This window comes from Artemia franciscana, chromosome 13, assembly GCF_032884065.1.
Source record: "Artemia franciscana chromosome 13, ASM3288406v1, whole genome shotgun sequence".
Lineage (NCBI taxonomy): Eukaryota > Metazoa > Arthropoda > Branchiopoda > Anostraca > Artemiidae > Artemia > Artemia franciscana.
The window spans coordinates 25,846,556-25,858,941 of record NC_088875.1 but is presented as its reverse complement, the minus strand read 5'-3'; the positions used below and the strand labels follow the sequence as shown (position 1 = coordinate 25,858,941).

At 34.4% G+C, this 12,386-nt stretch overlaps 1 protein-coding gene across 1 annotated transcript in view; it reads left to right on the top strand.

Moving 5' to 3' along the window:
- LOC136034720 (lysosomal aspartic protease-like) overlaps positions 1 to 10,244 on the top strand; it is a 31,326-nt gene extending 21,082 nt beyond the window's left edge. Inside the window, exons 6-9 of the mRNA XM_065716082.1 lie at positions 2,334 to 2,456; positions 3,093 to 3,246; positions 8,196 to 8,288; positions 9,945 to 10,244. Coding sequence (XP_065572154.1) covers positions 2,334 to 2,456; positions 3,093 to 3,246; positions 8,196 to 8,288; positions 9,945 to 10,106 — 532 coding nt within the window. The 3' untranslated portion in view covers positions 10,107 to 10,244. The remainder of the gene's footprint in view (positions 1 to 2,333; positions 2,457 to 3,092; positions 3,247 to 8,195; positions 8,289 to 9,944) is intronic.
- The last annotated feature ends 2,142 nt before the right edge of the window (positions 10,245 to 12,386 follow it).

Below are 12,386 nucleotides of genomic sequence, written 5' to 3'. Positions count from 1 at the left end.
TAACTCAGTTTTAATATATGCCACTTTAATTTATTCTAATATAACAGAATTTGAGCTTAAACTAACGTCCTCTTGTTATAACTTATAAGCCGGGTTTATTTTGCCGTTTGAATTTAGGTGCTAAACTTCAGAATTTGAGAAGAATATGATACTTACTGTCGGCTCTTTTACTTCTTATGGATTGATCATAGGAATAGCTCTTTGGATGGTTTTTACCCATGATTAATCTGTTTCTTTTTAATTTTACATTCTGTGCTTGGAAAAGCTCCTTTGTATTGAAACATATAAACCTTTTAACCATCGAAAATATGAAATTAGGGTAGATATGCTGGTATTGAAAACTGAACAAAAAAGCCTTTTCATTAAGATAGATGTGTTATCTTTTCAGGTTAGCTAATTTCGTTACTCCACCTTGTCACTAGTTACTGTTGTCTAGCCATCAGTTTTTGTGCACGTAAAATAAGCTATTATTAGGAGGTTCGTTACGATTTGAGTTGTTATTCAATGAGTGTTAAAAAAATACGCTACATCTTCATTTGTTAAATAAAATCTCTGACAAAAAGTGAATAAAATTAGGGAGCCATCTCTTAAAAGTAGATTAACTATGAGTTTCAATCAAGCGTGTGTACAGTCCTTCACATACTCCAAATGTCCTGATTTGTATGATTGCTACCTATATTTACCTTAGTTAAACAGAAAACCTATTCCATACTCAGCAACGGGTTCTGTAATTGCTAGTAAAATAAGATGATGGATTTTAAGAAATTCAGAAATTCGGGTTTCTTAATATGTTCCTATTTTTAACATGATAGAGAGGTTTTAATTGGCGTTGACACGAATTGAAGCATCTCTGGAGCGTGCTTAGCATGTAGCAATTTTTCGCCGAGTATTGTTTTTTGGTTTGATAAAATTTTCTTTAAATTTGTTTATGTGTAATCTTTTTCTAATTTCTCGGCTGTATGCTTTTCCAAAAAAAAAAAAAAAAAAATCCTAACGTTGATATAAACCGGGAACGTTAAGCTGGTTAGAACGCCAGTTTCAATTACTGCCAGATTCAAATTTTTCTTTAGGTATGTATGATCTGAAGTCAGGAACAGGCTTCCGGCGGAAGGAGTTCAGTTAGTTTAGGAATTCTTTGTGATTTTTTTCCAACCAATTGTCTAGAGATAGATCAAGTAATTGATTATGGAATGAGTATATGCTTATGGGTTTTTAGAAGTGAAATTGATTTGTGTTTCATTCGGTGAATGCTCATTTGTGTCAGGAAGTATGATGAATGGTGGAGTATGAGTCAAAGATTTATTTAAGCTCTCTGGATATATCAATTATTGATGGATTGTTTATTTGGGGGGGTGGAGGAGCGGGTAATTTTTTCCAAGGAAGTGTATTAATAGTTGGAGTGCCAAACACATTTTTTGGGGTCGTTTCAAATACGCAAAGATGCATCGGGACCTATTTTGAACGTAAGCGGTAATATTTATTGTCCTTTTGTCGTTCTGCATAGAGGTTCAAACTGTTATGATGTTTTTGCGGCCCTTTTGTGAATAAAAAAGGAAAAAAATTGTTGCCCAAATTTCGATGAATGATTAGCTCGCTATGGTTTATCAAATCTGCCTTTATTACTTGTCGGACATTGTAATGGCTGATCTGACTAAATACACCGAAAGCCATACTTCATAAATCTTACTGAAATACTGATACAAATCCCGCTGAATATTAAAACAACAACAAAGTGTAGCTTAGTAAAATCTAGTCTAAAGAAAAGATATAAAATCGAACTGGCATTTGTAACCTTTCAAATGATCTACAGTTTTGGGAACTGGTTGAAGATAATCTAGAAACAGCAAACCTGCTAAAAGTAACTTTGACGCTTAAGCTTTTGGACAACGTCCATAGCAGTTTTTGCCTTACTCACGATATATTCTATATGCGGTACGATGTCACAAATGACATTCTCAAGAATTTGTATTTTAATAAATATAATTTTCTTTTTATGCTGTATCTATGTTATTTCAACTTTAAAATAAGAAAGTCTGAGATAGAATACTATAGAAAAAAGATCCCATTTAAAAAAATGCCACTTGTTTTGCTAAAGAAAAAGGATCTAATCGAAAAAGTTTATCGATAAAAAGAATTATAACTGCAATAGAACCAGATCTACTTTCGAATTCGGTGTATGGGTATCATAAAAGGCTCAGAACTACTGTTAAAGTTGTTTTTGCATTTGAAATATGAATGTACCTTTAGCCTTCTTGTCTAATTCTTTTCCAAGAACAGAAATTGCTTTTGGTAGTTACAATTATAACGATGTAATTAGTCTTGTCCTTATGCAGAAATCCGAATGATGACGTCGGTGGAGAACTTATCTTGGGTGGATCGGACCCAGAAAAATACAAAGGAGACTTTGTTTATGTACCCGTCTCAAAACAAGGCTACTGGCAATTTACAATGGATAGGTTAGAGTTTCTTTTGTTATTTTTTTGTAATAATTTTGGAAGTTTAATCATTCGATATTCTACTTGTTTTCTGCTGATGAAGAATTTTTTTCTTTTCTTCTCTCTCTCTCTCTCTCGGATAGGTAGAGTTTCTTTTATTATCTTTATAATTATTTTAGAAGTTTAATCATTTGATATTCTACTTGTTTTCTACTAATGAAGATTTCTCTCTCTTTTCTTCTCTCTCTCTCCCTCTATTATATATATCGTTTGTAAGGTTTTTCCACTTGACCTACAAGTTATCCGGTTTCTGGTTTTAAATAAAAGATTCAATTTAAATTACGTAATTGATAAATTCTGGTGAAAGTAACAATTGTTTGGCATAAGTTTGGGGTTAGTACAGGATTGAATAGTTGCGAGAAAGGATAGTCAACGGCAAAGATTTAACTGTGATTTTTGACGTTGGAGGCTGAAGTTTCGACAGTATAATTTTTCTTATAAACGAGTTACTCTGAGCATTCTTTTTGTTTGGTTCCCCGCGCCGAGGGGTATAAATTGGGGATGTAAATCTCTTCTAGGAATAATTGAAGATAAATCAGTTTTTTTTTTACTTTTTCCCGAAATACCGTTGCTCATTTTCATATTTTTATTTTCTAGGATTTTCGTCGACGGGGCAGAAAGTCAACTTTGCAATGGAGGCTGCCAAGCTATTGCAGACACTGGAACTAGCTTGATCGGTGGACCTGTTGCTGAAATAAAGGAAATTAACTCGAAGATCGGAGCTGTTCCCATTACCGGTGGTCAATACATGGTATATTTTTTTTTTTTGAAAACCGTTGAATCGACACTTCTAATTAGTCTTTTAATACTGTATTTAACTAAAAATGGAAGAAAATTCATGGATTATTATAATTCATGCATGGGCCCTTCTGTCTAATTGCGTGGTCGTAGTGATGGGATTATGGGACGTTTGATTTAGGATTCTTAGTAAGTTTGGAAAATAACAACAACCATGTCTTCTTTTTTTTCCGTTCCGACTTTGACAAGGAAGTTGGAAAATATGTATTTCTTGACAGTTCATTACATTATTGAGTACCCATCATTCTGTCTTTCCCAAAGTATTTCGTTTATATTATACTTTAAAAGGCAGAGTGGACTCCACGGCATATCAAGATATGCTTTCCGTGTCAATTACTTACCATTGGCGAAGGTTTAGAATATTAATTGGAAATCAAACTCGTTTCCTTTGCTAATTTTTCCTTAGAATTTCTGCCATGAATGAGAAGACAACCACCGACAGGAAGTTACCTCGGTGGGCAAATACTTGGAACTGCGAATCACCCTTTAGCTTTTCCCTAAGCTAAGCTTCCTTGTTCTTAGTTAAGTAGAGCAAAATTAATCGTATTATGGTCAAATTAGGTGTTTCACACGTTATAAAATATGAATGTTTCAAACGTTAGACTTGTCAACTCAGTAGAAATCTCTGTGAATCATCTCACAAATGAAGCTTGAGATAATTTTTCTCATGGTAGACAAAACTTGGTTTGTTAGCTTCTCAATTTTGTCAATGCCTATGTTCTACGAATGTTTTCTTTTTTTGCCTGCGTTACGCTAACTTTTTGCTAACATTTTATACTATGTAATGATTGGCAAAATTCATATGATTGGCCTCGTTCAAATTTACACAGAAAGAAACCTTAAAAGTAAAAATGTTATAAAATATAAATATGATTTAACGCCCAATTAGGCCCAGCACTCTTTACTTAGCTTCAAAGATAGTGAAAAAAAATAGGGGAATTGCTTTGGGAATATAAAAAATTGAAAGGAATTTTTCTAAGATATTGACAGACTGGAAGTACGGATACGGAGTTCTACGTCGCCCTTACACGGGCGGGAACTCTGTGTAAGTTCCTGCCCCCGAGCCTTAACTAAAACTAACTTATGTGAGTTTAGTAATTGTTTCTTAACACGTATGCAAAGTATTACTGAATTGTTTAATTTCAGCTATTTAGTTGTTTAATTGACAATGGTGTCTAACTTTGAAAGTAATGAAAAAACAAATTTGGAGGAAAAGTAGGGTATTTACTCTTCTAATCCTCAAAACTTTGAGGAAAAAACAATTTGTTCGAGGCAAAAATAAGCAAAACAATTTTTAACTGCTGTTGAAAAAATGTGCTAGTACAAATTTAACATAAATCATAAGACTGTTAAACATTAATTTTTTTAAATGTTGTACATTGTCTTTTAGCATAGATTTCTTGCCTTAAAGCTTTCCCGATTTCTCATACCTATCCTAGTTTGTAACAATCTTTTCTTCTTCTTTTTTCATTGAGATCAATAACAAGACAAGTTTGACGAGTATTAATGTTTAATGTTAGTAAAAGCATTGTAGTTTTAATGCTTGTTAAAAGAATAAGTTGACATTATTGAAATTTTTAACAAGTTAGTCATAGCAGTGGCATACTTTAGAGGCAATGCTCTCGCCTTAACGTTGTCTGTAGTAAAATGCCATAAGCCTTCAGCGTACTAATTTTTTCCCCCAGAGCCAGTTTATGTGAAAAGAATGGTCATAGAGACCACAGAGGTCACGGAGGGGCTCGTCTACTGGAAATTAAAAGTTTTTGTGCCTTTTTAAGAGACAAAATTGATTAGACGGCAAGCAGACCCCCTCTATTGCCTTTTTGCTACCTGGTCCCCTCCCCTGCAACCTCCAAAGAAATCCGATCAAAATTTCCAGATAGCCATTTTGATTGAAATACTTGGAATGTACAATTAAAATGCCTCCGAGGATGTCATCACCCCCGTAGGCCCTGGAGCAAAAAAGAGAATTATGCAAATTAGTAATTCTCTAAATGTATGTTTTATTTTAAGTAATGGGGGCTTTTGCAATATCTCAGGAAAGGCTTAGGGTATCAAGTTGAAGCTTCTAGGGGATTTTGCAGGGAATATTGAGCTAAATCAAAAGACCATGTGTATAGAGGTTGTTAAAAGGGTGCATACCTTCAGAATCTCAGGAACGGCTAAATCTATTAAGATGAAAGTTTCGGCAAATGCCGAGGACGATTTCGAACTAAACCAAAAGGTACTATGCTCATCCAGTCTGTCAAAATGGGTGTATTTGCAATATCTCAGGAACGACTAAGGATATTCAGTTGAAACTTTCAGGGGATGTTGAACTGAGTTAAAAGACGATTTGTGCATCCTGTTTGTCAAAAGATCCTATTTGCACTATTTCAGGAACGGCTAAAGGTATATTTGAACTAAATGAAAAAGATGATATGTGCATCCAGGTTGTTCAAAGGCTGAATTTACAAGATCTCAGTAACAGTTAAAAGTATTAAGTTGAAAGTACTAAGTGAATATTGAGTGGGATATTGAACTATATCAAAAGACGCATAGTGTATCCATGTTGTCAAAGATCATATATGCAATATCTCAAGAACGGGTAAGGTTATTAAATCGAAACTTTCACTTCATGTTGAGGCGGATGTAGAATTAAAGTAAAAAGATAATATTTACATCCAGGTTGTCAAAATGACCCATGCGAAATATCTCTAGAACGGCTAAGGGCATTGAGCTGAAACTATCAGAGAATCTCGAGTGGAATGTTGAACTCGGTCATGATTTCAGGCCTCATTATCTCGAGGGAGCGACCTTTTATATAAAATAAAAGGAATTTAACGTCGGGGGTCGTAGAAACTGGTGGAGGGGCAGCTGCCCTCCCCCCCTAAAAGGCGAAGAACCGCCACTAGTTGAACTATGTCAAAATAGGTTTGTGAATCTTAGGTGGTCAACGGGACGTGTCTGCAATATTTCTCGAACGGCTAAGGGCATTAAATTGAAACTTTTAGGAAATGTTGATGAGGATGTTGAACTGAATATTCGCATACTGAATAATATGTGTACCCAGGTTGTCAAAAGACCGCATCTGAAGTATCTCAGGAATTATCTAATATGAATAATATCTAGGGCTATTAAGTTGAAAGTTTCAGGGAATGTTGAGAGGAATATTGAACTAAATTAAAATAAAGAGGGCCGAGTGTTGTCTATGGATGTATTAAGAGTCAGAAATACTGAGAGCTGAGTGATGTCTCTGGATATATTTTTGTTCTGTTTTTCCATTTTCATGAATGTGTAATCTTTGAACATTCTTTCAAGCAGAATTATTTCAAATATATTAACGAGGGATTGTTGTGGAATCAAAGCTTTTAGTTCAAGGCTTCCTAAACTATGATTTCAAATTGATCCAAATTTATGCAATAATTGTGTTGAATACAATCAGGTCCAATGCTCAGATCATATTATGTATCTTAAAAGTTTAAATTAGAATCCTATTTTAATCCTTAGACAGAAAACTGAAAAAAAAAGAAATAAAAATTTTATAATCTTAACCAATAATAAAACATTGACAATCAGATATGAACAGATGTCAACTAGATTTTTTTTTTTCGAAACATGAATTTTTTGAAAAAAAATAAGAGCAATGTTAAAAGCTTAACACAAGCGAAAATTGAGTACTATAATTATAGAAACTTAAAATGGCCGAAATCGCTATCAATGAATAAATGAAACGTAAAACGAACAGAAATTAAAATAAATAATCGTATCAAAAATAAAGATTACAGATATTGATATACTACTACTAATACTGAAACTGCTGCTACCAAACCAAGCCGCGTGACGCCAGCATAGTGCACACTCCTCTATTGCGGTATATTCAAAGGTTTACTCTTTGTCCCTTCCAAGAAGATCCAATTTTCCTCTGCTGCACCAAGCCGTCTGAAGCCAACACAGCTACGCACGCTCCTTCTCCATTCCAATCTTTTCAAAGCCTCCCTCTTTAAACCCTCCCAGGAAGTTCCTCTTTCCTTTAGATCTTTCTTTTTGACATCCTCTCGCCTCAGACGAGGACGACCTGCTTTCCCTTTAGCCCTAGACGGTTGGCCGAAAAGGACAATTTTTGGTAATTTGTCAGCCTTCATACACAGGACGTGCCCCAGCCATCTCGACCTTTCTTTCATTATAGCCTAGAAAGCGGAATTGAACCACTTTTTTCATACAGCCTACTCTTTGAAATATGGTCAGTCCGGAAGTTTCTCTGGAAAACATCTAGTAAATCTTCATTCGCTCTTCGGAGCGCCCTTATTTTCTACCAAAAATATGCAGATGTGCTGTTTATTTTCTTTGAAATTACTGCCTATAGTCAGAAGTTTTTCACTGCTGCCATTGCCAGACTTTATCTTAATTTCATTGCTTGCTTTTAAATTTTGCTTGGTCAACTGTAACAGGAAGGGTGTGCGAAAGCACAGGATGGTTGGCTAATCTTGTTTCCGACCCCCGAGTCTACAGGATGACAAAATCCTTAATCAATGCAAGTAGTGATTTAAAGTCATATAAGGTTACATCCAGGAATATTGAGATTAGTCACATAGATCATCCTTGTAATGCCGAAACTGAAAATATTGAAGGAAATTATGTAACTATTATGGTGAATCTATCATAGTGTGTGCTTAGGATCTTCGACTTTGTATAAGCCGAAGGTCTGACGCCTATAATTGTTTCTAGTGCAGCCTAAGACTTCTGGAAATTAAACCCTGTATTTAATGGATTTCTTTGTACTTCTCATGCCAGGGATCTTTTCCCATCTTGCTTCTGCATCAGCTGTGTGTCTTGCTCCTGTGTTTCCTTCATTTTTGTGTTGAATAATCATTTTAAACAGCAATATTTTAAAATTGTATAGTTAACTTATTTTTTTGACAGATTGACTGCAAAAGGATCAACGAGTTGCCGGACATTGTACTTACAATTGGAGGAACCGACTTTACTCTACAAGGAAAAGATTATGTTCTACAGGTTGGTTTGTCTTTTTTTGTGGCTTCTTTTGCCGTTTAAACGAACTAAGATTAAAAGAAAAACTTGCTTCTTGCTTTAAATATTTGAAAGGTTGAATAGTAACTAAATTTAGTAAGTTTTTTTTTAAAGAGGAAAAGACGTAAAATGGGGACAGCGACAAATAATTATTATAATGTGACTATTAGAGGTCCAAAGCACCAAAATGTGTGCACGCTGGTAATATCTCTCTGATAAGCACTTATTGATACCACATAGTTATTCCTTGTTTTAATGGAAGACTCTTTTGAATAGGTGCTTTCAAACAAAAGAAAATATTTTTCTTTTCCTTGAAATTAGTCTGCCCGCTGCTGTTCCATCGGCATGGGACAGCTGTTTTCACCAGTTTTATGACAAAAACTATCTTTGGTAAAGTACGATTTTACGGTTCAAATCTAAAAGCGAATCAAAAACTAATTTCCCAGGATGCACTTTAGGTGATAACACTGGTCTGGACAGTAGCTTGCGGTACCTACTACGCTTAATCCGTGTTGGTAGGGTTGCCACCGCCAGTGTAGCTTACTGGTGGCAGTGTTAAAAGTTTTTTGTTTGGAGAGTTGATTCGGTTGCATGAACGCTAAACAGTGTTTATCTAGCAGGAGCACTAAGAAGACACGAACGGACTCTGCATACTTTATAATCTACAAAATACAGTACGAAATTGTTTGAATGACAGACGAAAAAACTCATGTCATTCATCAAAACAGCTAAATGTGTTGACTAGCAAATTTGAACGTAATTAGTGAGTAAGACGATTTGTGCAAATTTTGTGGTGTTGGGAAACATAAAATAATGGTAGCTAACGGAGAAAAAAGAATATAAATATACTGAAAATATTTTGCTTATTAGCGTCTATAGGAGGAAAATTGGATATAGCCGGGGGACGAGGGGGGGGGGCGTGCTGGAGCAACATTCCTTTGAGTATTTAGTTTTAGAGTGCTGTATTATTTTTTATTTTGGGCTACGAGAAGATAAATAGCGATTCATGTTAATAGTACTTTTTATCAATAAAGAGAATAAAAATCAAAGAATTTTCAAATTGAATATTCTGTAAACGATATTTTTCGACTTAAAATTGTTACGAATAACCTAGTTGGATTTCATTTTCCTTGTTTTTCAGGGTTACGACTTTTACAATATGTAATAGAATATAATATTATATATAGAATATATAATATCAGAAGTAAAAGTTTAATTCCTACTTTGAAAAGATTAACTTTGCAAATTTGATGCAGAGAACAGGTCATTTGCTGTCGGAGACCACCGGCTTGTCCAGTTTATAATTACACAACTAACGGATCAAAGCGAAAATGACTAAAAATGCAAATTTTATTAGATATACTCGTATCAAGTCTAAAAAAAAGAATTAAAGGAATCGTGGGAGATTGAAGAACTGGTCCTTGTCTTCCAGTAGACAACCAATCTAAGTGCTTCTTATTGTTTTTCCCTTAATGCCTAAATTCTCTCAAAACTGCTTAGGTCAAACATTGGTTACTTTAACAGTGGTCTAGAAAACAACAAAACAAACAAACAAATGGATACTTAAATTTTGCTTTTAGAGGATCATTTTGTGACGTCGCTTTTGAAAACAATTTTTTCATCAGTTCATTTAACTTATAGGTATCTCAATTTGGCAAAACGCTCTGTGTTTCTGGCTTTATTGGACTTGACGTTCCGCCTCCAATGGGTCCAATCTGGATTTTGGGTGACGTTTTCATTGGTCGGTATTACACGGAATTTGATTTAGGCAATGCTAGAATAGGTTTTGCCGAAGTTGCTTGAATGAATAAGCAAAGTGTTATACAGTAGCAGCGGATAGAGTATAACTCATATCTTATCTAAATTTTGCGTGATATGATTTAATTTTATTTGTGTTTTTGTGAGTACATTAGTAAATATATAAACTTTGATATGCTAAAAGATTTCCAGAAAGTATGTATTCTATGAAGCGATTTTCAAAACTTCCTGTTAGTTGCAAGCTGTCAGTTTATCTTTCTGCGATCGTAAGTATTTTGAAAAATCCAGACCAGGGCGGGTTGTAATAGTGGGTTGAAGTATCACTTTCTGTTCATCGTGAATTAGTATAATTCATTTTTATAGAAGCCAATTCATCGGTGTTTCCTACTTGCATCACTGATTATTTCTTTTGGCAAAAGTACAGTTTTCTTGTGCTGCTGTCCACCAGGAGACAAGAAGGCGATTGGCCAGTTAAAGTTCTTGTAGTCAGTTAAAAAGATTATTAAATATATTTTTCAATGAAATAAAGAGCTAAATCTTCAAGTCGGATTAGCGACAAGTCAACCAATTGCAAGATTCTTGTCTTCCAGTTTCCGCCATGCCAACAAGAAACCTTAGTCGATGAGTAGAGAATTCAAAAGAACCGTCGATAGAATCAATAGGACACTACTGATTATACATTTTGACCAGATATTAAATAGATTGTGGTCTAAATGGACAATTGGAATCACCAGATTAAAGATGCCAATCAACTCCTGCTATTTCATTGTTTTCAATTTGAGACTACACTCTTCTGCGATCTTAGGAAAACCGACTTCAGGTGCAAAATCAAACTCGTATAAATTAATGGTTTTTCTTAGTACCATGATGGTTCGTCAAAATTCTACAAAAAAGAAAAGCATTGAGGACTCGCTGGACTTCATAAAATCACATCTTGTTTTTTCTACAATAAAAATCCAAAAGAATAGTATTTGAAAGAAAACTATTTGTTTTCTTGACAAATTTGTTTTTTCGACAAATAAAACTATTTTATTTGTCAAATAAAATTAAAGAGTGACAGAGAAACTAAAAGGACAAACATTTTCCTGTAAACGAGGGGAGCTTACATCCCCGTCACTCGTTTTTTAATTATTAATAAGAACTGCTACTAAACAAAGCCTGGATTTACCTGGCTTAAAGCCTACTTTATGCAACAGATTCATTCTTCTTAAACTTTATTTTCTGTTCAATCAATGACATTCTAATCGCAAAGCAAGGAAACAATTTTATTCACATTTAGACTGTACAAGACCACATATTCAAAATGAAAACTGGAGGGAAAAAAACCAGTCTTGGGCCAATACTAGGCAACACTTTATGGGAACAAAAGGGAGATGTAAATATGAAACCTTTCTGTAAATGTGCCATTTTAAAACCGATGCCCCTCGTCTTCAAACAATTACCGTAGGCCCCGCTGTCTTTATGATTATCCACGAAGACCTCATTCCAAGGACATTGTATTGTTGAGTGTTTGACTCCGTAGGTGTGATTAGCATGACTAAGACACCGCTAAAGACCACGAACTTATTTGTTTATATTTTAGTTTCATATGTAGCTTAATATATCTTCTTACTTTCGGTTTATATTCAGCCATTCAGAAAATAAATGGATATACTCCAATTTTGATAGTATTTCTTAAAAATTTTAGGATTAAAGCATTCAATTGACTGTTAACTATGCAGATCCGTAAGAAAAAATACCTTAAGATAAAATAAAAACAAAACATTTTGGTCCAAGAAAGTTAAACCGTTTTTCTAAAGGCAATGCGACCAAAATCATACTAATTAAAATACACCAAAATGTTGAACCAAAATGGTTCAACAACAAAAAGATGTTCAATCAATGACATTCTAATCGCAAAGCAAGGAAACAATTTTATTCACATTTAGACTGTACAAGACCACATATTCAAAATGAAAACTGGAGGGAAAAAAACCAGTCTTGGACCAATACTAGGCAACACTTTATGGGAACAAAAGGGAGATGTAAATATGAAACCTTTCTGTAAATGTGCCATTTTAAAACCGATGCCCCTCGTCTTCAAACAATTACCGTAGGCCCCGCTGTCTTTATGATTATCCACGAAGACCTCATTCCAAGGACATTGTATTGTTGAGTGTTTGACTCCGTAGGTGTGATTAGCATGACTAAGACACCGCTAAAGACCACGAACTTATTTGTTTATATTTTAGTTTCATATGTAGCTTAATATATCTTCTTACTTTCGGTTTATATTCAGCCATTCAGAAAATAAATGGATTTACTCCAATTTTGATAGTATTTCTT